The 21,702-nt window shown below is 48.8% G+C and overlaps 1 protein-coding gene across 2 annotated transcripts; it reads left to right on the top strand.

The window, feature by feature from the left end:
- Positions 1–3,063: 3,063 nt before the first annotated feature.
- THAP4 (THAP domain containing 4) lies at positions 3,064–21,569 on the top strand. Of its 2 annotated transcripts, XM_076063411.1 has the most exons (6): positions 3,064–3,399; positions 10,186–10,345; positions 16,109–16,202; positions 16,271–16,310; positions 17,043–17,146; positions 19,138–21,569. In XM_076063411.1, exons 1-6 carry the CDS (start codon positions 3,378–3,380, stop codon positions 19,270–19,272), a joined length of 555 nt encoding a protein of 184 aa, XP_075919526.1. In that variant the 5' UTR covers positions 3,064–3,377; the 3' UTR covers positions 19,273–21,569. The 2 variants fall into 2 exon arrangements, with proteins under 2 accessions (XP_075919526.1, XP_075919527.1); XM_076063412.1 differs by lacking the exon at positions 16,271–16,310 and having other exon boundaries at positions 3,120–3,399; positions 16,109–16,233.
- The last annotated feature ends 133 nt before the right edge of the window (positions 21,570–21,702 follow it).

The raw sequence follows: 21,702 nt of genomic DNA, 5'->3' as shown, positions 1-21,702 counted from the left end.
GACCCGTCACGCGGTTCCCATAGAAAGTCTACGGGGCAATGTTGAGAGATAGGGAACCGGTTCCCATAGAAAGTCTATGGGGCAATGTTGAGAGATAGGGAACCGGTTCCTATAGAAAGTCTATGGGGCAATGTTGAGAGATAGGGAACCGGTTCCCATAGGAAGTCTATGGGGCAATGTTGAGAGATAGGGAAGCGGTTCCCATAGGAAGTCTATGGGGCAATGTTGAGAGATAGGGAACCGGTTCCTATAGAAAGTCTATGGGGCAATGTTGAGAGATAGGGAACCGGTTCCCATAGACAGTCTATGGGGAAATGTTGAGAGATAGGGAACCGGTTCCCATAGAAAGTCTACGGGGCAATGTTGAGAGATAGAGAACCGGTTCCTATAGAAAGTCTATGGGGCAATGTTGAGAGATAGGGAACCGGTTCCCATAGACAGTCTATGGGGCAATGTTGAGAGATAGGGAACCGGTTCCCATAGACAGTCTATGGGGCAATGTTGAGAGATAGGGAACCGGTTCCCATAGGAAGTCTATGGGGCAATGTTGAGAGATAGGGAACCGGTTCCCATAGAAAGTCTACAGGGCAATGTTGAGAGATAGGGAACCGGTTCCTATAGAAAGTCTATGGGGCAATGTTGAGAGATAGGGAACCGGTTCCCATAGACAGTCTATGGGGCAATGTTGAGAGATAGGGAACCGGTTCCCATAGGAAGTCTCTGGGGCAATGTTGAGATAGGGAACCGGTTCCAATAGAAAGTCTCCTGGGCAATGTTGAGAGATAGGGAACCGGTTCCCATAGGAAGTCTATGGTGCAATGTTGAGAGATAGGGAACCGGTTCCCATAGAAAGTCTATGGGGCAATGTTGAGAGATGGTGAATCGGTTCCCATAGAAAGTCTATGGGGCAATGTTGAGAGATAGGGAACCGGTTCCTATAGAAAGTCTATGGGGCATGTTGAGAGATAGGGAACCGGTTCCCATAGGAAGTCTATGGGGAATGTTGAGAGATAGGGAACCGGTTCCCATAGAAAGTCTATGGGGCAATGTGAGAGATAGGGAACCGGTTCCTATAAAAAGTCTATGGGGCAATGTTGAGAGATAGGGAACCGGTTCCCATAGACAGTCTATGGGGCAATGTTGAGAGATGGGGAACCGGTTCCCATAGAAAGTCTACGGGGCAATGTTGAGAGATAGGGAACCGGTTCCTATAGAAAGTCTATGGGGCAATGTTGAGAGATAGGGAACCGGTTCCCATAGACAGTCTATGGGGCAATGTTGAGAGATAGGGAACCGGTTCCCATAAACAGTCTATGGGGCAATGTTGAGAGATAGGGAACCGGTTCCCATAGGAAGTCTCTGGGGCAATGTTGAGAGATAGGGAACCGGTTCCCATAGAAAGTCTACGGGGCAATGTTGAGAGATAGGGAACCGGTTCCTATAGAAAGTCTATGGGGCAATGTTGAGAGATAGGGAACCGGTTCCCATAGACAGTCTATGGGGCAATGTTGAGAGATAGGGAACCGGTTCCCATAGGAAGTCTATGGGGCAATGTTGAGAGATAGGGAACCGGTTCCCATAGGAAGTCGATGGGGCAATTTTGAGAGATAGGGAACCGGTTCCCATAGGAAGTCTATGGGGCAATGTTGAGAGATAGGGAACCGGTTCCCATATAAAGTATACGGGGCAATGTTGAGAGATAGGGAACCGGTTCCCTTGGAAGGTCTACGGGGCAATGTTGAGAGATAAGGAACCGGTTCCCATAGAAAGTCTACAGGGCAATGTTGAGAGATAGGGAACCGGTTCCCATAGAAAGTCTATGGGGCAATGTTGAGAGATAGGGAACCGGTTCCCATAGAAAGCCTACGGGGCAATGTTGAGAGATAGGGAACCGGTTCCCGTAGAAAGTCTACGGGGCAATGTTGAGAGATAGGGAACCGGTTCCCATAGAAAGCCTACGGGGCAATGTTGAGAGATAGGGAACCGGTTCCCATAGAAAGTCTACGGGGCAATGTTGAGAGATAGGGAACCGGTTCCCATTGAAAGTCTACGGGGCAATGTTGAGAGATAGGGAACCGGTTCCCATAGAAAGTCTATGGGCCAATGTTGAGAGATAGGGAACCGGTTCCTATAGAAAGTCTACGGGGCAATGTTAAGAGTCGTAGGGTGTCGTGAATGGGTGTCGTGAATGGCTGTAGTAACAACAATCTCGATGGGCATCTTTGTTGACGTTGTAGGAGGAATGTCTATGGAGGACGTTGTAGGAGGAATGTCTATGGAGGACGTTGTAGGAGGAATGTCTATGGAGGACGTTGTAGGAGGAATGTCTATGGAGGACGTTGTAGGAGGAATGTCTATGGAGGACGTTGTAGGAGGAATGTCTATGGAGGACGTTGTAGGAGGAATGTCTATGGAGGACGTTGTAGGAGGAATGTCTATGGAGGACGTTGTAGGAGGAATGTCTATGGAGGAGTTCCGACATCGACAGCGAGTGGTGCAAAGACGACGAACGTGAGCACAGAAGGGAGATAAACAGTGGGCGAGTAACTCGAACTAACTTAATATATTATACTTATACATTATATATTATATATACATTATATACAGTATACATATACATTATATATACATTTTATAATGTATATATTATATATACATTAATATATATAACCAGCGCGCGCGTCACGGCTGGCGGTGACGTCACGTGTTTCCTTCGCCCCAACTCGCGGTGAGGTCACGAGTCTGCCCCCCCCCCCGACACGTGGTGACGTCACGAGTTTCGCTTCCCGGGCTGGCGGTGACGTCACGGAGGCCCGCCACCCCCCTCCCTACGACTCACGGTGACGTCACGAGCCTCGCCACCCCCTCCCCACGACTCGCGGTGACGTCACAAGTCTCGCCCCTCCCCCACGACTCGCGGTGACGTCACGAGTCTCGCCCCTCCCCCACGACTCGCGGTAACGTCACGAGGCTCGCCCCTCCCCCACGACTCGCTGTGACGTCACGAGTCTCGCCCCTCCCCCACGACTCGCGGTGACGTCACGAGGCTCGCTCGAGGCCTCGGGTCTCGGTGACGTCACCAGTCTCGCCCCTCCCACGACTCGCTGTGACGTCACGAGTCTCGCCCCTCCCCCACGACTCGCGGTAACGTCACGAGTCTCGCCCCTCCCCCACGACTCGCGGTGACGTCACGCGTCTCGCTCGAGGCCTCGGGTCACGGTGACATTGGCAGACAACCACAAGTGAAACAGCAGCACAACAACAACAAATAACACACACGGAGTAAACAAACACACACACACAGATTCATTCATTCAGCATCAGCAGCGATTGTTAAAGTGTAGAGGTCACGGGGTTCACATCAAGTGCTGAAGCCAATGGCCTCCAAGAGTGACGAAGGTGAGTGTGCACCTAGCCTGGCACGACCTCCGTGTGTGGGCTAACCTGTCGCTTGGGGGAGACAAAGGCGGCCGGGCGCGCGTGGGTTGCTGCTGCTGGCCACCCCATCGTGTGCCACAGTGCCGGTGCTGCTACTCGCTACTGACAGCACTTGCCGCTACAGTCTGTAGAGGCTACACGGGGGACCTTTGTGTCTACCTTCATAGCTGCTGCTACTCGCTACTAACAGCACTTGCCCCTACAGTCTGTAGAGGCTACACGGGGGATCTTTGTCTGTGTCTACCTTCATAGGTGCTGCTACTCGCTACTAACAGCACTTGCCCCTACAGTCTGTAGAGGCTACACGGGGGATCTTTGTCTGTGTCTACCTTCATAGGTGCTGCTACTCGCTACTAACAGCACTTGCCCCTACAGTCTGTAGAGGCTACACGGGGGACCTTTGTGTTTACCTTTATAGCTGCTGCTACTCGCTACTAACAGCACTTGCCCCAGCCATCTGTAAAGGCTACAAGGGGGATCTTTGTCTGTGTGTACCTTCACAGGTGCTGCTGCTACTCGCTACTAACAGCACTTGCCCCAGCAGTCTGTTGAGGCTACACGGGGGACCTTTGTCTGTGTCTACCTTCATAGCTGCTGCTACTCGCTACTAACAGCACTTGCCCCAGCAGTGTGTAGAGGCTACACGGGTGATCTTTGTCTGTGTCTACCTTCACAGGTGCTGCTGCTACTCGCTACTAACAGCACTTGCCCGAGCAGTCTGTAGAGGCTACGCGGGGGACCTTTGTCTGTGTCTACCTTCATAGGTGCTGCTACTCGCTACTAACAGCACTTGCCCCAGCAGTCTGTAGAGGCTACACGGGGGACCTTTGTCTTAAAGTGCACCTAGCCTGGCACAAACGCTGTGGCGACGTCGCCGTCACTTCTTGGCGAATGATGCTCGTTGTTGTGTGTGTGTTGTGTGTGTGTTGTGTGTGTTGTTGTGTGTAGTATGTTGTGTTGTTGTGTGTGTTGTGTGTGTGTTGTTGTTGTGTGATGTGTGTGTGTTGTGTGTGTTGTGTGTGTGTGTTGTGTGTGTGTTGTGTGCGTTGTTGTGTGTTGTTGTGTGTTATGTGTGTTGTTGTGTGATGTGTGTGTGTGTTGTGTGTTGTTGTGTGATGTGTGTTGTTGTGTGTGTTGTTGTTGTGTTGTTGTAGTGTTGTTGTGTTGTTGTTGTGTGTAGGACCCCCACCACACGCGTCACTGCGTGGACTTCTGTGGCTGCTGGGGGTGTGGGAGTCTTGTTGTAGTGTTGTTGTGTGTGTGTTGTTGTGTTGTTGTAGTGTTGTTGTTGTTGTGTTGTTGTTGTGTAGGACCTCCACCACACGCGTCACTGCGTGGACTGCTGTGGCTGCTGGGGGTGTGGGAGTCTTGTTGTAGTGTTGTTGTGTGTGTGTTGTTGTGTTGTTGTAGTATTGTTGTTGTGTTGTTGTTGTGTTGTTGTGTAGGACCTCCACCACACGCGTCACTGCGTGGACTGCTGTGGCTGCTGGGGGTGTGGGAGTCTTGTTGTAGTGTTGTTGTGTGTGTGTTGTTGTGTTGTTGTAGTGTTGTTGTTGTGTTGTTGTTGTGTTGTTGTGTAGGACCTCCACCACACGCGTCACTGCGTGGACTGCTGTGGCTGCTGGGGGTGTGGGAGTCTTGTTGTAGTCTTGTTGTTGTGTTGTTGTAGTATTGTTGTTGTGTTGTTGTTGTGTTGTTGTTGTGTTGTTGTTGTGTGTAGGACCCCCACCACACGCGTCACTGCGTGGACTGCTGTGGCTGCTGGGGGTGTGGGAGTCTTGTTGTAGTGTTGTTGTGTGTGTGTTGTTGTGTTGTTGTAGTGTTGTTGTTGTGTGTAGGACCCCCACCACACGCGTCACTGCGTGGACTGCTGTGGCTGCTGGGGGCGTGGGAGTCTTGTTGTAGTGTTGTTGTGTGTGTGTTGTTGTGTTGTTGTAGTGTTGTTGTTGTTGTGTTGTTGTTGTTGTGTTGTTGTGTTGTTGTTGTGTAGGACCTCCACCACACGCGTCACTGCGTGGACTGCTGTGGCTGCTGGGGGTGTGGGAGTCTTGTTGTTGTGTTGTTGTTGTGTGTATGTTGTTGTGTTGTTGTATTGTTGTTGTGTTGTTGTTGTGTTGTTGTTGTGTGTAGGACCCCCACCACACGCGTCACTGCGTGGACTGCTGTGGCTGCTGGGGGCGTGGGAGTCTTGTTGTAGTGTTGTTGTGTGTGTGTTGTTGTGTTGTTGTAGTGTTGTTGTTGTTGTGTTGTTGTTGTTGTGTTGTTGTGTTGTTGTTGTGTAGGACCTCCACCACACGCGTCACTGCGTGGACTGCTGTGGCTGCTGGGGGCGTGGGAGTCTTGTTGTTGTGTTGTTGTAGTATTGTTGTTGTGTTGTTGTTGTGTTGTTGTTGTATTGTTGTTGTGTTGTTGTTGTGTGTAGGACCTCCACCACACGCGTCACTGCGTGGACTGCTGTGGCTGCTGGGGGCGTGGGAGTCGTTGTGTTGTTGTTGTGTTGTTGTTATGTTGTTGTTGTGTTGTTGTTGTGTTGTTGTGTAGGACCTCCACCACACGCGTCACTGCGTGGACTGCTGTGGCTGCTGGGGGCGTGGGAGTCTTGTTGTTGTGTTGTTGTTGTAGTGTTGTTGTGTTGTTGTGTTGTTGTTGTGTTGTTGTTGTGTTGTTGTGTGTAGGACCTCCACCACACGCGTCACTGCGTGGACTGCTGTGGCTGCTGGGGGCGTGGGAGTCTTGTTGTAGTGTTGTTGTTGTGTTGTTGTTGTTGTGTTGTTGTATTGTTGTTGTGTTGTTGTTGTGTTGTTGTAGTGTTGTTGTTGTGTTGTTGTTGTTGTGTAGGACCTCCACCACACGCGTCACTGCGTGGACTGCTGTGGCTGCTGGGGGCGTGGGAGTCTTGTTGTAGTGTTGTTGTGTGTGTGTTGTTGTGTTGTTGTAGTATTGTTGTTGTGTTGTTGTTGTGTTGTTGTGTAGGACCTCCACCACACGCGTCACTGCGTGGACTGCTGTGGCTGCTGGGGGTGTGGGAGTCTTGTTGTAGTGTTGTTGTGTGTGTGTTGTTGTGTTGTTGTAGTGTTGTTGTTGTGTTGTTGTTGTGTTGTTGTGTAGGACCTCCACCACACGCGTCACTGCGTGGACTGCTGTGGCTGCTGGGGGTGTGGGAGTCTTGTTGTTGTGTTGTTGTTGTGTTGTTGTTGTGTTGTTGTGTAGGACCTCCACCACACGCGTCACTGCGTGGACTGCTGTGGCTGCTGGGGGCGTGGGAGTCTTGTTGTAGTGTTGTTGTGTGTGTGTTGTTGTGTTGTTGTAGTGTTGTTGTTGTGTTGTTGTTGTGTTGTTGTGTAGGACCTCCACCACACGCGTCACTGCGTGGACTGCTGTGGCTGCTGGGGGTGTGGGAGTCTTGTTGTAGTGTTGTTGTGTGTGTGTTGTTGTGTTGTTGTAGTGTTGTTGTTGTGTTGTTGTTGTGTTGTTGTGTAGGACCTCCACCACACGCGTCACTGCGTGGACTGCTGTGGCTGCTGGGGGTGTGGGAGTCTTGTTGTAGTCTTGTTGTTGTGTTGTTGTAGTATTGTTGTTGTGTTGTTGTTGTGTTGTTGTTGTGTTGTTGTTGTGTGTAGGACCCCCACCACACGCGTCACTGCGTGGACTGCTGTGGCTGCTGGGGGCGTGGGAGTCTTGTTGTAGTGTTGTTGTGTGTGTGTTGTTGTGTTGTTGTAGTGTTGTTGTTGTTGTGTTGTTGTTGTTGTGTTGTTGTGTTGTTGTTGTGTAGGACCTCCACCACACGCGTCACTGCGTGGACTGCTGTGGCTGCTGGGGGTGTGGGAGTCTTGTTGTTGTGTTGTTGTTGTGTGTATGTTGTTGTGTTGTTGTATTGTTGTTGTGTTGTTGTTGTGTTGTTGTTGTGTGTAGGACCCCCACCACACGCGTCACTGCGTGGACTGCTGTGGCTGCTGGGGGTGTGGGAGTCTTGTTGTTGTGTTGTTGTAGTATTGTTGTTGTGTTGTTGTTGTGTTGTTGTTGTGTTGTTGTTGTGTGTAGGACCCCCACCACACGCGTCACTGCGTGGACTGCTGTCGCTGCTGGGGGCGTGGGAGTCTTGTTGTAGTGTTGTTGTGTGTGTGTTGTTGTGTTGTTGTGTTGTTGTTGTATTGTTGTTGTGTTGTTGTTGTGTGTAGGACCTCCACCACACGCGTCACTGCGTGGACTGCTGTGGCTGCTGGGGGCGTGGGAGTCGTTGTGTTGTTGTTGTGTTGTTGTTATGTTGTTGTTGTGTTGTTGTTGTGTTGTTGTGTAGGACCTCCACCACACGCGTCACTGCGTGGACTGCTGTGGCTGCTGGGGGCGTGGGAGTCTTGTTGTAGTGTTGTTGTGTGTGTGTTGTTGTGTTGTTGTAGTGTTGTTGTTGTGTTGTTGTTGTGTTGTTGTGTAGGACCTCCACCACACGCGTCACTGCGTGGACTGCTGTGGCTGCTGGGGGCGTGGGAGTCTTGTTGTTGTGTTGTTGTTGTTGTGTGTATGTTGTTGTGTTGTTGTATTGTTGTTGTGTTGTTGTTGTGTTGTTGTTGTTGTGTTGTTGTAGTATTGTTGTTGTGTTGTTGTAGTGTTGTTGTGTGTGTGTTGTTGTGTTGTTGTTGTTGTTGTGTTGTTGTTGTGTGTAGGACCCCCACCACACGCGTCACTGCGTGGACTGCTGTGGCTGCTGGGAGTGTGGGAGTCTTGTTGTTGTGTTGTTGTTGTGTTGTTGTGTTGTTGTTGTTGTTGTGTTGTTGTTGTGTAGGACCTCCACCACACGCGTCACTGCGTGGACTGCTGTGGCTGCTGGGGGCGTGGGAGTCTTGTTGTAGTCTTGTTGTTGTGTTGTTGTTGTGTTGTTGTGTTGTTGTAGTGTTGTTGTGTTGTTGTTGTGTTGTTGTTGTGTAGGACCTCCACCACACGCGTCACTGCGTGGACTGCTGTGGCTGCTGGGGGCGTGGGAGTCTTGTTGTAGTGTTGTTGTGTGTGTGTTGTTGTGTTGTTGTAGTGTTGTTGTTGTTGTTGTGTTGTTGTGTTGTTGTGTTGTTGTTGTGTAGGACCTCCACCACACGCGTCACTGCGTGGACTGCTGTGGCTGCTGGGGGCGTGGGAGTCTTGTTGTAGTGTTGTTGTTGTGTTGTTGTTGTGTTGTTGTAGTGTTGTTGTTGTGTTGTTGTTGTGTTGTTGTGTAGGACCTCCACCACACGCGTCACTGCGTGGACTGCTGTGGCTGCTGGGGGTGTGGGAGTCTTGTTGTAGTGTTGTTGTGTGTGTGTTGTTGTGTTGTTGTGTTGTTGTAGTGTTGTTGTGTGTGTTGTATTGTTGTTGTTGTGTTGTTGTGTTGTTGTTGTGTTGTTGTTGTGTTGTTGTGTAGGACCTCCACCACACGCGTCACTGCGTGGACTGCTGTGGCTGCTGGGGGTGTGGGAGTCTTGTTGTAGTGTTGTTGTGTGTGTGTTGTTGTGTTGTTGTGTTGTTGTAGTGTTGTTGTGTGTGTTGTATTGTTGTTGTTGTGTTGTTGTGTTGTTGTTGTGTTGTTGTTGTGTTGTTGTGTAGGACCTCCACCACACGCGTCACTGCGTGGACTGCTGTGGCTGCTGGGGGCGTGGGAGTCTTGTTGTTGTGTTGTTGTTGTGTTGTTGTTGTGTTGTAGTGTTGTTGTTGTGTTGTTGTTGTGTTGTTGTTGTGTTGTTGTAGTGTTGTTGTGTGTGTTGTATTGTTGTTGTGTTGTTGTTGTGTTGTTGTTGTGTGTAGGACCTCCACCACACGCGTCACTGCGTGGACTGCTGTGGCTGCTGGGGGCGTGGGAGTCTTGTTGTTGTGTTGTTGTAGTGTTGTTGTTGTGTTGTAGTGTTGTTGTTGTGTTGTTGTTGTGTTGTTGTAGTGTTGTGTTGTTGTAGTGTTGTTGTTGTTGTTGTGTTGTTGTAGTATTGTTGTAGTGTTGTTGTTGTGTTGTTGTGTGTAGGACCTCCACCACACGCGTCACTGCGTGGACTGCTGTGGCTGCTGGGGGCGTGGGAGTCTTGTTGTTGTGTTGTTGTTGTGTTGTTGTTGTGTTGTTGTTGTGTAGGACCTCCACCACACGCGTCACTGCGTGGACTGCTGTGGCTGCTGGGGGCGTGGGAGTCTTGTTGTTGTGTTGTTGTTGTGTTGTTGTTGTGTTGTTGTTGTGTTGTTGTAGTGTTGTTGTTGTTGTGTTGTTGTTGTGTTGTTGTTGTGTGTAGGACCTCCACCACACGCGTCACTGCGTGGACTGCTGTGGCTGCTGGGGGTGTGGGAGTCTTGTTGTAGTGTTGTTGTTGTGTTGTTGTTGTAGTGTTGTTGTTGTGTTGTTGTTGTGTTGTTGTGTGTGTATTGTTGTTGTGTTGTAGTGTTGTTGTTGTGTTGTTGTTGTTGTGTAGGACCTCCACCACACGCGTCACTGCGTGGACTGCTGTGGCTGCTGGGGGCGTGGGAGTCTTGTTGTTGTGTTGTTGTTGTGTTGTTGTTGTGTTGTTGTTGTGTTGTTGTAGTGTTGTTGTTGTTGTGTTGTTGTTGTGTTGTTGTTGTGTGTAGGACCTCCACCACACGCGTCACTGCGTGGACTGCTGTGGCTGCTGGGGGTGTGGGAGTCTTGTTGTAGTGTTGTTGTTGTGTTGTTGTTGTAGTGTTGTTGTTGTGTTGTTGTAGTGTTGTTGTGTGTGTATTGTTGTTGTGTTGTAGTGTTGTTGTTGTGTTGTTGTTGTTGTGTAGGACCTCCACCACACGCGTCACTGCGTGGACTGCTGTGGCTGCTGGGAGTGTGGGAGTCTCAGCCCGCCGGCGAGGGTCTCTACCCACCCGGCGTGGCGCCCTTCAGCTTCAGGGAGACGGCCACCTTCACACACACGGGGCAGCCACTGTTGGAGTACACGTGACTAGCGCAACCACCACCACCACCACAACAACCACAACCACCACCACAACTACCACAACAACCACAAGAACTACAACAACCACCACAACAACCACAACCACCACAACTACCACAACCACCACCACAACAACCACAACAACCACAACCACCACCACAACAACCACTACCACCACAACTACCACGACAACCACCACAACCACAACAACCACAACAACAACAACTACAACAACCACAACAACCACCACAACCACCACAACAACCACCACAACAACCACTACTACCACCACAACAACCACCACAACAACCACAACAACAACAACCACCACAACAACTACAACAACCACAACCACCACAACAACAACCACCACCACAACCACAACAACCACCACAACAACCACCACCACAACCACCACAACAACCACCACCACAACTACCACGACAACCACCACCACAACCACAACAACCACCACCACAACCACCACAACCACCACCACAACCACCACCACAACAACCACAACCACCACCACAACAACCACCACCACAACAACCAACACAACAACCACAACAACCACCACAACAACAACCACCACCACAACAACCACAACAACCACCACCACAACAACCACCACAACAACCACAACCACCACCACAACAACAACCACCACAACAACAACCACCACCCTAACTACCACAACAACCACCACAACAACAACCACCACAACAACAACCACCACCACCACAACAACAACCACCACCACAACTAACACAACAACCACAACAACCACCACCACAACCACAACAACCACCACCACAACAACAACCACAACCACCACCACAACCACCACAACAACAACCACCACCACAACAACCACCACCACAACTACCACAACAACCACCACCACAACAACAACCACAAACACCAACTACCACGACAACCACAACAACCACCACAACAACAACAACCACCACAACAACAACAACCACAACCACCACAACAACCACAACCACCACAACAACAACAACATCCACAACAACAACAACATCCACAACAACAAGTGATGTTAATGGTGTTGGCAATGTTGATGTTGGTGATGGTGTTGCTGTTGGTGATGTTGCTGTTGGTGATGTTGATGTTGGTGATGGTGATGTTGGTGATGATGATGTTGATGTTGGTGATGGTGATGTTGATGTTGGTGATGGTGATGTTGATGGTGATGTTGATGGTGATGTTGATGGTGATGTTGGTGATGGTGATGTTGGTGATGGTGATGTTGATGGTAATGTTGATGGTGATGTTGATGGCGATGTTGGGGATGGTGATGTTGGTGATGGTGATGTTGATGGTGATGTTGATGGTGATGTTGATGGTGATGTTGGTGATGGTGATGTTGGTGATGGTGATGTTGATGGTGATGTTGATGGCGATGTTGGGGATGGTGATGTTGGTGATGTTGGTGATGTTGATGTTGGTGATGTTGGTGATGGTGATGTTGGTGATGGTGATGTTGGTGATGTTGATGTTGGTGATGTTGATGTTGATGGTGATGTTGGTGATGTTGATGGTGATGTTGGTGATGATGATGTTGGTGATGTTGGTGATGATGGTGATGTTGGTGATGATGGTGATGTTGGTGATGTTGATGTTGTTGGTGATGTTGGTGATGTTGATGGTGATGTTGGTGATGGTGGTGATGGTGATGATGGTGATGTTGGTGATGGTGATGTTGGTGATGGTGATGTTGGTGATGGTGGTGATGGTGATGATGGTGATGTTGGTGATGGTGATGTTGATGGTCATGTTGGTGGTGATGTTGATGGTGATGTTGGTGATGTTGGTGATGTTGATGGTGATGTTGGTGATGTTGATGTTGATGATGTTGATGTAGTTTCTATGTTGATGTAGTTTCTATGTTGATGTAGTTTCTATGTTGATGTAGTTTCTACGTTGATGTAGTTTCTATGTCGGTGTAGTTTCTATGTCGATGTAGTTTCTATGTTGATGTAGTTTCTATGTTGATGTAGTTTCTGTGTTGATGTCGTTTCTATGTTGATGTAGTTTCTATGTTGATGTAGTTTCTATGTTGATGTAGTTTCTATGTTGATGTAGGTTCTATGTTGATGTGGTTTCTATGTTGATGTAGTTTCTATGTTGGTGTAGTTTCTATGTTGATGTAGTTTCTATGTTGTTGTAGTTTCTATGTTGATGTAGTTTCTATGTTGATGTAGTTTCTATGTTGATGTAGTTTCTATGTTGGTGTAGTTTCTATGTTGATGTAGCTTCTATGTTGATGTAGTTTCTATGTTGATGTAGTTTCTATGTTGATGTAGTTTCTATGTTGATGTAGCTTCTATGTCGATGTAGTTTCTATGTTGATGTAGTTTCTATGTTGATGTAGTTTCTATGTTGATGTAGTTTCTATGTTGATGTAGTTTCTATGTTGATGTAGTTTCTATGTTGATGTAGTTTCTATGTTGGTGTAGTTTCTATGTTGATGTAGTTTCTATGTTGATGTAGTTTCTATGTTGGTGTAATTTCTATGTTGATGTAGTTTCTATGTTGATGTAGTTTCTATGTTGATGTAGTTTCTATGTTGATGTAGTTTCTATGTTGGTGTAGTTTCTATGTTGGTGTAGTTTCTATGTTGATGTAGTTTCTATGTTGTTGCAGTTTCTATGTTGATGTAGTTTCTATGTTGATGTAGTTTCTATGTTGATGTAGTTTCTATGTTGTTGTAGTTTCTATGTTGGTGTAGTCTCTTTGTTGATGTAGTTTCTATGTTGATGTAGTTTCTATGTTGATGTAGTTTCTATGTTGATGTAGTTTCTATGTTGATGTAGTTTCTATGTTGATGTAGTTTCTATGGTGATGTAGTTTCTATGTTGATGTAGTTTCTATGTTGATGTAGTTTCTATGGTGATGTAGTTTCTATGTTGATGTAGTTTCTATGTTGATGTAGTTTCTATGTTGATGTAGTTTCTATGTTGATGTAGTTTCTATGTTGATGTAGTTTCTATGTTGATGTAGTTTCTATGTTGATGTAGTTTCTATGTTGATGTAGTTTCTATGTTGTTGTAGTTTCTATGTTGATGTAGTTTCTATGTTGGTGTAGTTTCTATGTTGATGTAGTTTTTATGTTGATGGTGATGTAGTTTCTATGTTGATGTAGTTTCTACGTTGATGTAGTTTCTATGTTGATGTAGTTTCTATGTTGTTGTAGTTTCTATGTTGGTGTAGTTTCTATGTTGATGGTGATGTAGTTTCTATGTTGATGTAGTTTCTATGTTGTTGTAGTTTCTATGTTGATGTAGCTTCTATGTTGATGTAGTTTCTATGTTGGTGTAGTTTCTATGTTGGTGTAGTTTCTATGTTGATGTAGTTTCTATGTTGATGGTGATGTAGTTTCTATGTTGATGTAGTTTCTACGTTGATGTAGTTTCTATGTTGATGTAGTTTCTATGTTGGTGTAGTTTCTATGTTGATGTAGTTTCTATGTTGGTGTAGTTTCTATGTTGATGTAGTTTCTATGTTGGTGTAGTTTCTATGTTGATGTAGTTTCTACGTTGGTGTAGTTTCTATGTTGATGTAGTTTCTATGTTGATGTAGTTTCTATGTTGATGTAGTTTCTATGTTGTTGTAGTTTCTATGTTGATGTAGTTTCTATGTTGATGTAGTTTCTATGTTGATGTAGTTTCTATGTTGATGTTTCTATGTTGATGTAGTTTCTATGTTGATGTAGTTTCTATGTTGATGTAGTTTCTATGTTGTTGTAGTTTCTATGTTGATGTAGTTTCTATGTTGATGTAGTTTCTATGTTGATGTAGTTTCTATGTTGATGTAGTTTCTATGTTGATGTAGTTTCTATGTTGATGTAGTTTCTATGTTGATGTAGTTTCTATGTTGATGTAGTTTCTATGTTGTTGTAGTTTCTATGTTGATGTAGTTTCTATGTTGATGTAGTTTCTATGTTGTTGTAGTTTCTATGTTGATGTAGTTTCTATGTTGATGTAGTTTCTATGTTGGTGTAGTTTCTATGTTGATGTAGTTTCTATGTTGATGTAGTTTCTATGTTGATGTAGTTTCTATGTTGATGTAGTTTCTATGTTGATGTAGTTTCTATGTTGATGTAGGTTCTATGTTGATGTAGTTTCTATGTTGGTGTAGTTTCTATGTTGGTGTAGTTTCTATGTTGGTGTAGTTTCTATGTTGGTGTAGTTTCTATGTCGGTGTAGTTTCTATGTCGGTGTAGTTTCTATGTTGTTGTAGTTTCTATGTTGATGTAGTTTCTATGTTGTTGTAGTTTCTATGTTGATGTAGTTTCTATGTTGATGTAGTTTCTACGTTGATGTAGTTTCTATGTTGATGTAGTTTCTATGTTGATGTAGTTTCTACGTTGGTGTAGTTTCTATGTTGGTGTAGTTTCTATGTTGATGTAGTTTCTATGTTGATGTAGTTTCTATGTTGATGTAGTTTATATGTTGATGCAGTTTCTATGTTGATGTAGTTTCTATGTTGATGTAGTTTCTATGTTGGTGTAGTTTCTATGTTGGTGTAGTTTCTATGTTGATGTAGTTTCTATGTTGGTGTAGTTTCTATGTTGTTGTAGTTTCTATGTTGATGTAGTTTCTATGTTGTTGTAGTTTCTATGTCGGTGTAGTTTCTATGTTGTTGTAGTTTCTATGTTGATGTAGTTTCTATGTTGATGTAGTTTCTATGTTGTTGTAGTTTCTATGTTGATGTAGTTTCTATGTTGTTGTAGTTTCTATGTTGATGTAGTTTCTATGTTGATGTAGTTTCTACGTTGATGTAGTTTCTATGTTGATGTAGTTTCTATGTTGATGTAGTTTCTATGTTGATGTAGTTTCTATGTTGATGTAGTTTCTACGTTGGTGTAGTTTCTATGTTGGTGTAGTTTCTATGTTGATGTAGTTTCTATGTTGATGTAGTTTCTATGTTGATGTAGTTTATATGTTGATGCAGTTTCTATGTTGATGTAGTTTCTATGTTGATGTAGTTTCTATGTTGATGTAGTTTCTATGTTGATGTAGTTTCTATGTTGTTGTAGTTTCTATGTTGGTGTAGTTTCTATGTTGATGTAGTTTCTATGTTGATGTAGTTTCTATGTTGATGTAGTTTCTATGTTGATGTAGTTTCTATGTTGATGTAGTTTCTATGTTGATGTAGTTTCTATGTTTATGTAGTTTCTATGTTGGTGTAGTTTCTATGTTGATGTAGTTTCTATGTTGTTGCAGTTTCTATGTTGGTGTAGTTTCTATGTTGATGTAGTTTCTATGTTGATGTAGTTTCTATGTTGATGTAGTTTCTATGTTGATGTAGTTTCTATGTTGATGTAGTTTCTATGTTGATGTAGTTTCTATGTTGATGTAGTTTCTATGTTGATGTAGTTTCTATGTTGATGTAGTTTCTATGTTGTTGCAGTTTCTATGTTGGTGTAGTTTCTATGTTGATGTAGTTTCTATGTTGATGTAGTTTCTATGTTGATGTAGTTTCTATGTTGATGTAGTTTCTATGTTGATGTAGTTTCTATGTTGATGTAGTTTCTATGTTGATGTAGTTTCTATGTTGATGTAGTTTCTATGTTGATGTAGTTTCTATGTTGTTGTAGTTTCTATGTTGATGTAGTTTCTATGTTGATGTAGTTTCTATGTTGATGTAGTTTCTATGTTGATGTAGTTTCTATGTTGATGTAGTTTCTATGTTGATGTAGTTTCTATGTTGATGTAGTTTCTATGTTGATGTAGTTTCTATGCGAGCCACGTGGAGTCAGGACGTCCTATGCACAGAGAGACCGGATTCCTCAAACCAGCACCAGCAGAGGCCAACAACCACCACAACCGCATCGCCATCATCAACGCACAGAACACCGGTACAACAACCACAACAACAACAACAACCACCACAACAACAACAACCGCATCGCCATCATCAACGCACAGAACACCGGTACAACAACCACAACAACAACAACCACAACAACCGCATCGCCATCATCAACGCACAGAACACCGGTACAACAACCACAACAACAACAACCACAACAACCGCATCGCCATCATCAACGCACAGAACACCGGTACAACCACAACAACAACCACAACAACCACAACAACCGCATCGCCATCATCAACGCACAGAACACCGGTACAACCACAACAACAACCACAACAACCACAACAACCGCATCGCCATCATCAACGCACAGAACACAAGTACAACAACAACCACAACAACCACCACAACAACCACCACATCAAGCACAACAACCGCAAAAACAATGGCAGCTGCGTCACCATCATCAACGCGCAACAACCGAACCAAATATACAGCAGCAGCAGGCGTTGTCAGGGTCGGTATCGAACCCACGACCTCCTGCATACCAGGCGAGGTAGTCAACATCTCCTAGCCACCGTGATGATGATGATGGTGATGAGAGACACGCAGACTCCAAATATACAGCAGCAGGCATCGTCAGGGTCGGTATCGAACCCACGACCTCCTGCGTACCGGGCGAGGCAGTCAACATCTCCTAGCCACCGTGATGATGATGAGAGAGAGAGACACGCAGACTCCAAATCTACAGCAGCAAGCGTTGTCAGGGTCGGTATCGAACCCACGACCTCCTGCGTACCAGGCGAGGCAGTCAACATCTCACCAAGGCGGTGTGTGAGTGAGCAGGTTTGGTGGAGGTGGGCGAGGGACAGGTGGATGGAGAGTCGCTCACCGTGACCTCTCACACGCTCGGGAGAACGACCTTTAACAAACAGCCTCACGTCACCCAGGTACTCACCACAGACTCACGCAGGTACTCACCACTCACACAGACATGTACTCACCACTCACTCATACAGGTACTCACCACTCACTCACACAGGTACTCACCACTCACACAGACAAACGTCACCGCTGGTGGCCCACGCGGTGCTGCCGGGGCGAGTGGGCAGGTGAGTGGGTGGGTGGGTGGGTGAGCGGGTAGGTGGGTGGGCGGGTGAGTGGGTGGGTGAGTGGGTGGGTGAGTGGGTGGTGGGTGGGTGGGTGAGTGGGTGGGTGGGTGGGTGAGTGGGTGGGTGGGTGAGTGGGTGGGTGGGTGGGTGAGTGGGTGGGTGGGTGAGTGGGTGGGTGAGTGGGTGGGTGGGTGAGTGGGTGGGTGAGTGGGTGGGTGGGTGAGTGGGTGGGTGGGTGGGCGGGTGGGCGGGTGAGCGGGTAGGTGGGTGGGCGGGTGAGCGGGTGGGTGAGTGGGCGGGTGGATGGGTGGGTGATTGGGTGGGTGGGTGGGTGAGTGGGTGGGTGGGTGGGTGAGTGGGTGAGTGGGTGGGTGGGTGAGTGGGTGAGTGGGTGGGTGGGTGAGTGGGTGGGTGGGTGAGTGGGTGGGTGGGTGAGTGGGTGGGTGGGTGAGTGGGTGAGTGGGTGGGTGGGTGAGTGGGTGGGTGGGTGAGTGGGTGGGTGGGTGGGTGAGTGGGTGGGTGAGTGAGAGGGTGGGTGAGTGAGAGGGTGGGTGAGTGGGTGAGCGAGTGGGTGGGTGGGTGGGTGAGTGGGTGGGTGAGTGAGAGGCTGGGTGGGTGGGTGAGTGAGTGGGTGGGTGGGTGAGTGGGTGAGTGGGTGGGTGGGTGAGTGGGTGGGTGGGTGAGTGGGTGGGTGGGTGAGTGGGTGGGTGGGTGAGTGGGTGGGTGAGTGGGTGGGCAAGTGGGTGGGTGAGTGGGTGGGCTGGGTGAGTGAGTGGGTGGGTGGGTGGGTGAGTGGGTGGCTGAGCGAGTGGGTGGGTGAGTGAGTGGGTGGGTGGGTGAGTGGGTGGGTGGGTGGGTGAGTGGGTGGGTGAGCGGGTAGGTGGGTGAACGGGTGGGTGGGTGAGCGAGTGGTTGGGCGAGCGAGTGGGTGAGTGAGTGGGTGAGTGGGTAGGTGGGTGAGTGAGTGGGTGAGTGGGTAGGTGGGTGAGTGAGTGGGTAGGTGGGTGAGCGAGTGGGTGGGTGAGCGAGTTGGTGGGTGAGCGGGTGGGTGGGTGAGCGGGTGGGTGGGTGAGCGGGTGGGTGGGTGAGCAAGAGGGTGGGTGAGTGAGTGGGTGGGTGTGCGAGCGAGTGGGTGGGTGAGCGAGTGCGTGGGTGAGCGGGTGGGTGAGCGAGTGGGTAGGTGAGCGAGTGGGTGAGTGAGTGGGTAGGTGAGTGGGTGGGTGAGCGAGTTGGTGGGTGAGTGAGGATGTGGGTGGGTGACCAGGTGGGTGGGTGAGCGGGTGGGTGGGTGAGCGAGTGGGTGGGTGAGCGAGTGGGTGGGTGAGCGAGAGGGTGGGTGAGCGAGTGGGTGGGTGAGCGAGCGAGTGGGTGGGTGAGCGAGCGAGTGGGTGGGCGAGCGAGTGCGTGGGTGAGTGGGTGGGTGAGCGAGTGGGTGGGTGTGCGAGTGGGTGAGTGAGTGGGTAGGTGAGTGGGTGGGTGAGCAAGTGGGTGGGTGAGCGAGTGGGTGAGTGAGTGGGTACGTGAGTGGGTGGGTGAGCGAGTGGGTGGGTGAGCGAGTGGGTGGGTGGGTGAGTGGGTACGTGAGTGGGTGGGTGAGCAAGTGGGTGGGTGAGTGGGTACGTGAGTGGGTGGGTGAGCGAGTGAGTGGGTGAGCGAGTGGGTGGGTGAGCGAGCGAGTGAGTGGGTGAGTGAGTGGGTAGGTGGGTGGGTAGGTGGGTGAGTGAGTGGGTGGGTAATCCAACGTTACCCACATCCACCCCCCCCGTGCCCCCCCCCGTGACCCCACCCCCCGTGCCCCCCCCCGTGCCCCCCTCCCGTGCCCCCCCCAGATCCAGCGTATTCTCCGCCTCACTGCGCAGGGAGAGCTGGAGCACGTGGTCTCCATGGCAACGGAGACCTCGCCCCTGCAGCAGCACCTGCACACCACCTACCGTCGCCGTGGCAACCCCGCCCAGTCGCCATGACGACGCCCCACCCACCCCACCCCAACGATCGCCACGCCAACCGCACCTCAGTGCCATGACTACGCCCCTCTCGTTACCACGGCAACCAACTCACCGCTCCTCCACATCTCAAGTCGCCCACCCTCGGCCGTGGTCAATCCACTGCTGGATGGATGAGCCCCCCACACACCCACAGACACACCCCCACTCACACACACACACACAGACACACCCACAGACACACCCACACACATACACACACACATCCACACACACCCACACACACACAGACACACACCCACACACACGCAGACACCCACACACACGCAGACACATACATACACACACACATCCACACACCCCCACACACATACACACCCACACACACACACCCACACACACACACAGACGCACACACACCCACACACACACGCAGACACACATACACACCCACACACACGCAGACACACACACACAGACACACACACACCCACACACACCCCCCACCCTTTCTCCGTCCTGCTAGACAACGATCCACCACCACCCCCTGCGGCAGGAGGCGGCTTGGCCGCTCCGTCTCCGCTGGCTGGCGCCCGCCCCACCCCCTGTGCTCGCTCCACTGCTGGATGGAAATTAGCAATGTGGTGGTGGTGATGGTGGTGATGTTGATGATGGTGATGGTGGTGATGGTGATAATGGTGGTGATGGAGGTGATGGTGATGATGGTGGTGATGGTGATGATGGTGGTGATGGTGATAATGGTGGTGATGGTGATGGAGGTGATGGTGATAATGGTGATAATGGTGGTGATGGTGATGATGGTGATGGCGATGGTGGTGGTGATGATGGTGGTGATGGTGATGATGGTGATGGTGGTGATGGTGGTGATGGTGGTGGTGATGGTGATGATGGTGATGGTGGTGGTGATGATGGTGATGATGGTGATGGTGGTGATGATGGTGGTGGTGTCTCTAGTCCTGTGTGTATTCTCGAATCCACGTTTTCCTCTCTCTCTGTGATTCATATCATCACCGTGGCCTATCCACTGCTGGATGTGGAACAACAGCCCTGTGTGTGTCTCTCTGTGTGTGTCTCTGTGTGTGTGTCTCTGTGTGTGTCTGTGTGTGTCTCTCTGTGTGTGTCTCTGTGTGTGTCTCTCTGTGTGTGTCTCTGTGTGTCTCTGTGTGTGTGTCTCTCTGTGTGTGTCTCTCTGTGTGTGTCTCTGTGTGTGTGTCTCTGTGTGCGTGTCTCTGTGTGTGTCTCTGTGTGTGTCTCTCTGTGTGTGTCTCTGTATGTGTCTCTGTGTATGTGTCTCTGTGTATGTGTCTCTCTGTGTGTGTCTCTGTGTGTGTCTCTGTGTGTGTGTCTCTGTGTGTGTCTCTCTGTGTGTGTCTCTGTGTGTGTCTCTGTGTGTGTGCCTCTGTGTGTCTCTCTGTGTGTGTCTCTGTGTGTGTGTCTCTTTCTCTGTGTGTGTCTCTGTGTGACACACACATAGGGGAGCGGTAGTATAGCGGTTAGCGCTACGCTGCGCTATGAACCTGGCGACCCGGGTTCGATTCCCGCTCACGGCCAACACCAGTGCCAATGATCTGAACCGGTCCCGGGCCTCCCCTAGGTCGACTCAGCCTCAAATGAGTACCTGGTGCGGTGGATAAAAACATTGCCACTAGGGAGACAAAGGCGGTCGGGCGTGATGCTGGCCACCCACCCCCTCGTGTACTGTTCCGGCTTTCATAGGTGCTCGCTAACAGCACTTGCTCCTACAGCCTGTTAAGGCTATACGGGGGATCTTTATCTTTGTCTCTGTGTGTGTGTCTCTGTGTGTGTGTCTCTGTGTGAGTGTCTCTGTGTGTGTGTCTCTGTGTGTGTGTCTCTGTGTGTGTCTGTCTCTGTGTCTCTCTATGTGTGTCTCTGTCTCTCTATGTGTGTCTCTCTGTGTCTCTCTGGGTTTGTAGTGTAGCGGTTAGCGCTACGAACCCGGCGATCCGGGTTCGATTCCCGCTCACGGCCAACACCGGTGATAGCGATGATCTGAACCGGTCCCCTGGGCCTCCCCTAGGTCGACCCAGCCTCAAATGAGTTACCTGGTGTAGCGGTGGTGGTGTAGTAAACATCGCCACTGGGGAGACAAAGGCGGCCGGGCGTGGTGCTGCTGGCCGCCCACCCCCTCGTGTGTCACAGTGCCGGTAACCTTCCTAGGTGCTCGCTAACAGCACTTGCCCCTAAAGTCTGTTAAAGGCTACACGGGGGATCTTTGTCTTGTTTGTCTCTGGGTTTGTGTCTATCTCTGGGTTTAAATAAATTGGTTTTGTATGGTTTCTGTGTGTGTACGTGTCAGTGTGTACATGTGTGTGTGAGTGTGTGTGAGTGTGTGTACATGTGAGTGAGTGTGTGTACATGTGAGTGTGTACGTAGGAGTGTACGTGTGTAAGTATGTGTGTAAGTATGTGT

This window comes from Petromyzon marinus, unplaced genomic scaffold, assembly GCF_048934315.1.
Source record: "Petromyzon marinus isolate PM22_M1 ecotype Great Lakes invasive population unplaced genomic scaffold, UKy_Petmar_22M1.pri1.0 PM_Scaffold_113, whole genome shotgun sequence".
NCBI classification, from domain to species: Eukaryota; Metazoa; Chordata; class Hyperoartia; order Petromyzontiformes; family Petromyzontidae; genus Petromyzon; species Petromyzon marinus.
Note: the sequence above shows the minus strand (reverse complement) of the source record. Positions and strands in the feature narration are given on the sequence as shown.

Bases quoted from the DNA above. Each gene is read 5' to 3' on its own strand.
- THAP4 (XM_076063411.1), top strand. From the start codon at position 3,378: ATGGCCTCCAAGAGTGACGAAG. The intron at 10,346-16,108 runs GTGACTAGCGCA...ATGTTGATGTAG, and splicing joins CAGCCACTGTTGGAGTACAC to TTTCTATGCGAGCCACGTGG. The intron at 17,147-19,137 runs GTACTCACCACA...TGCCCCCCCCAG, and splicing joins AACAGCCTCACGTCACCCAG to ATCCAGCGTATTCTCCGCCT.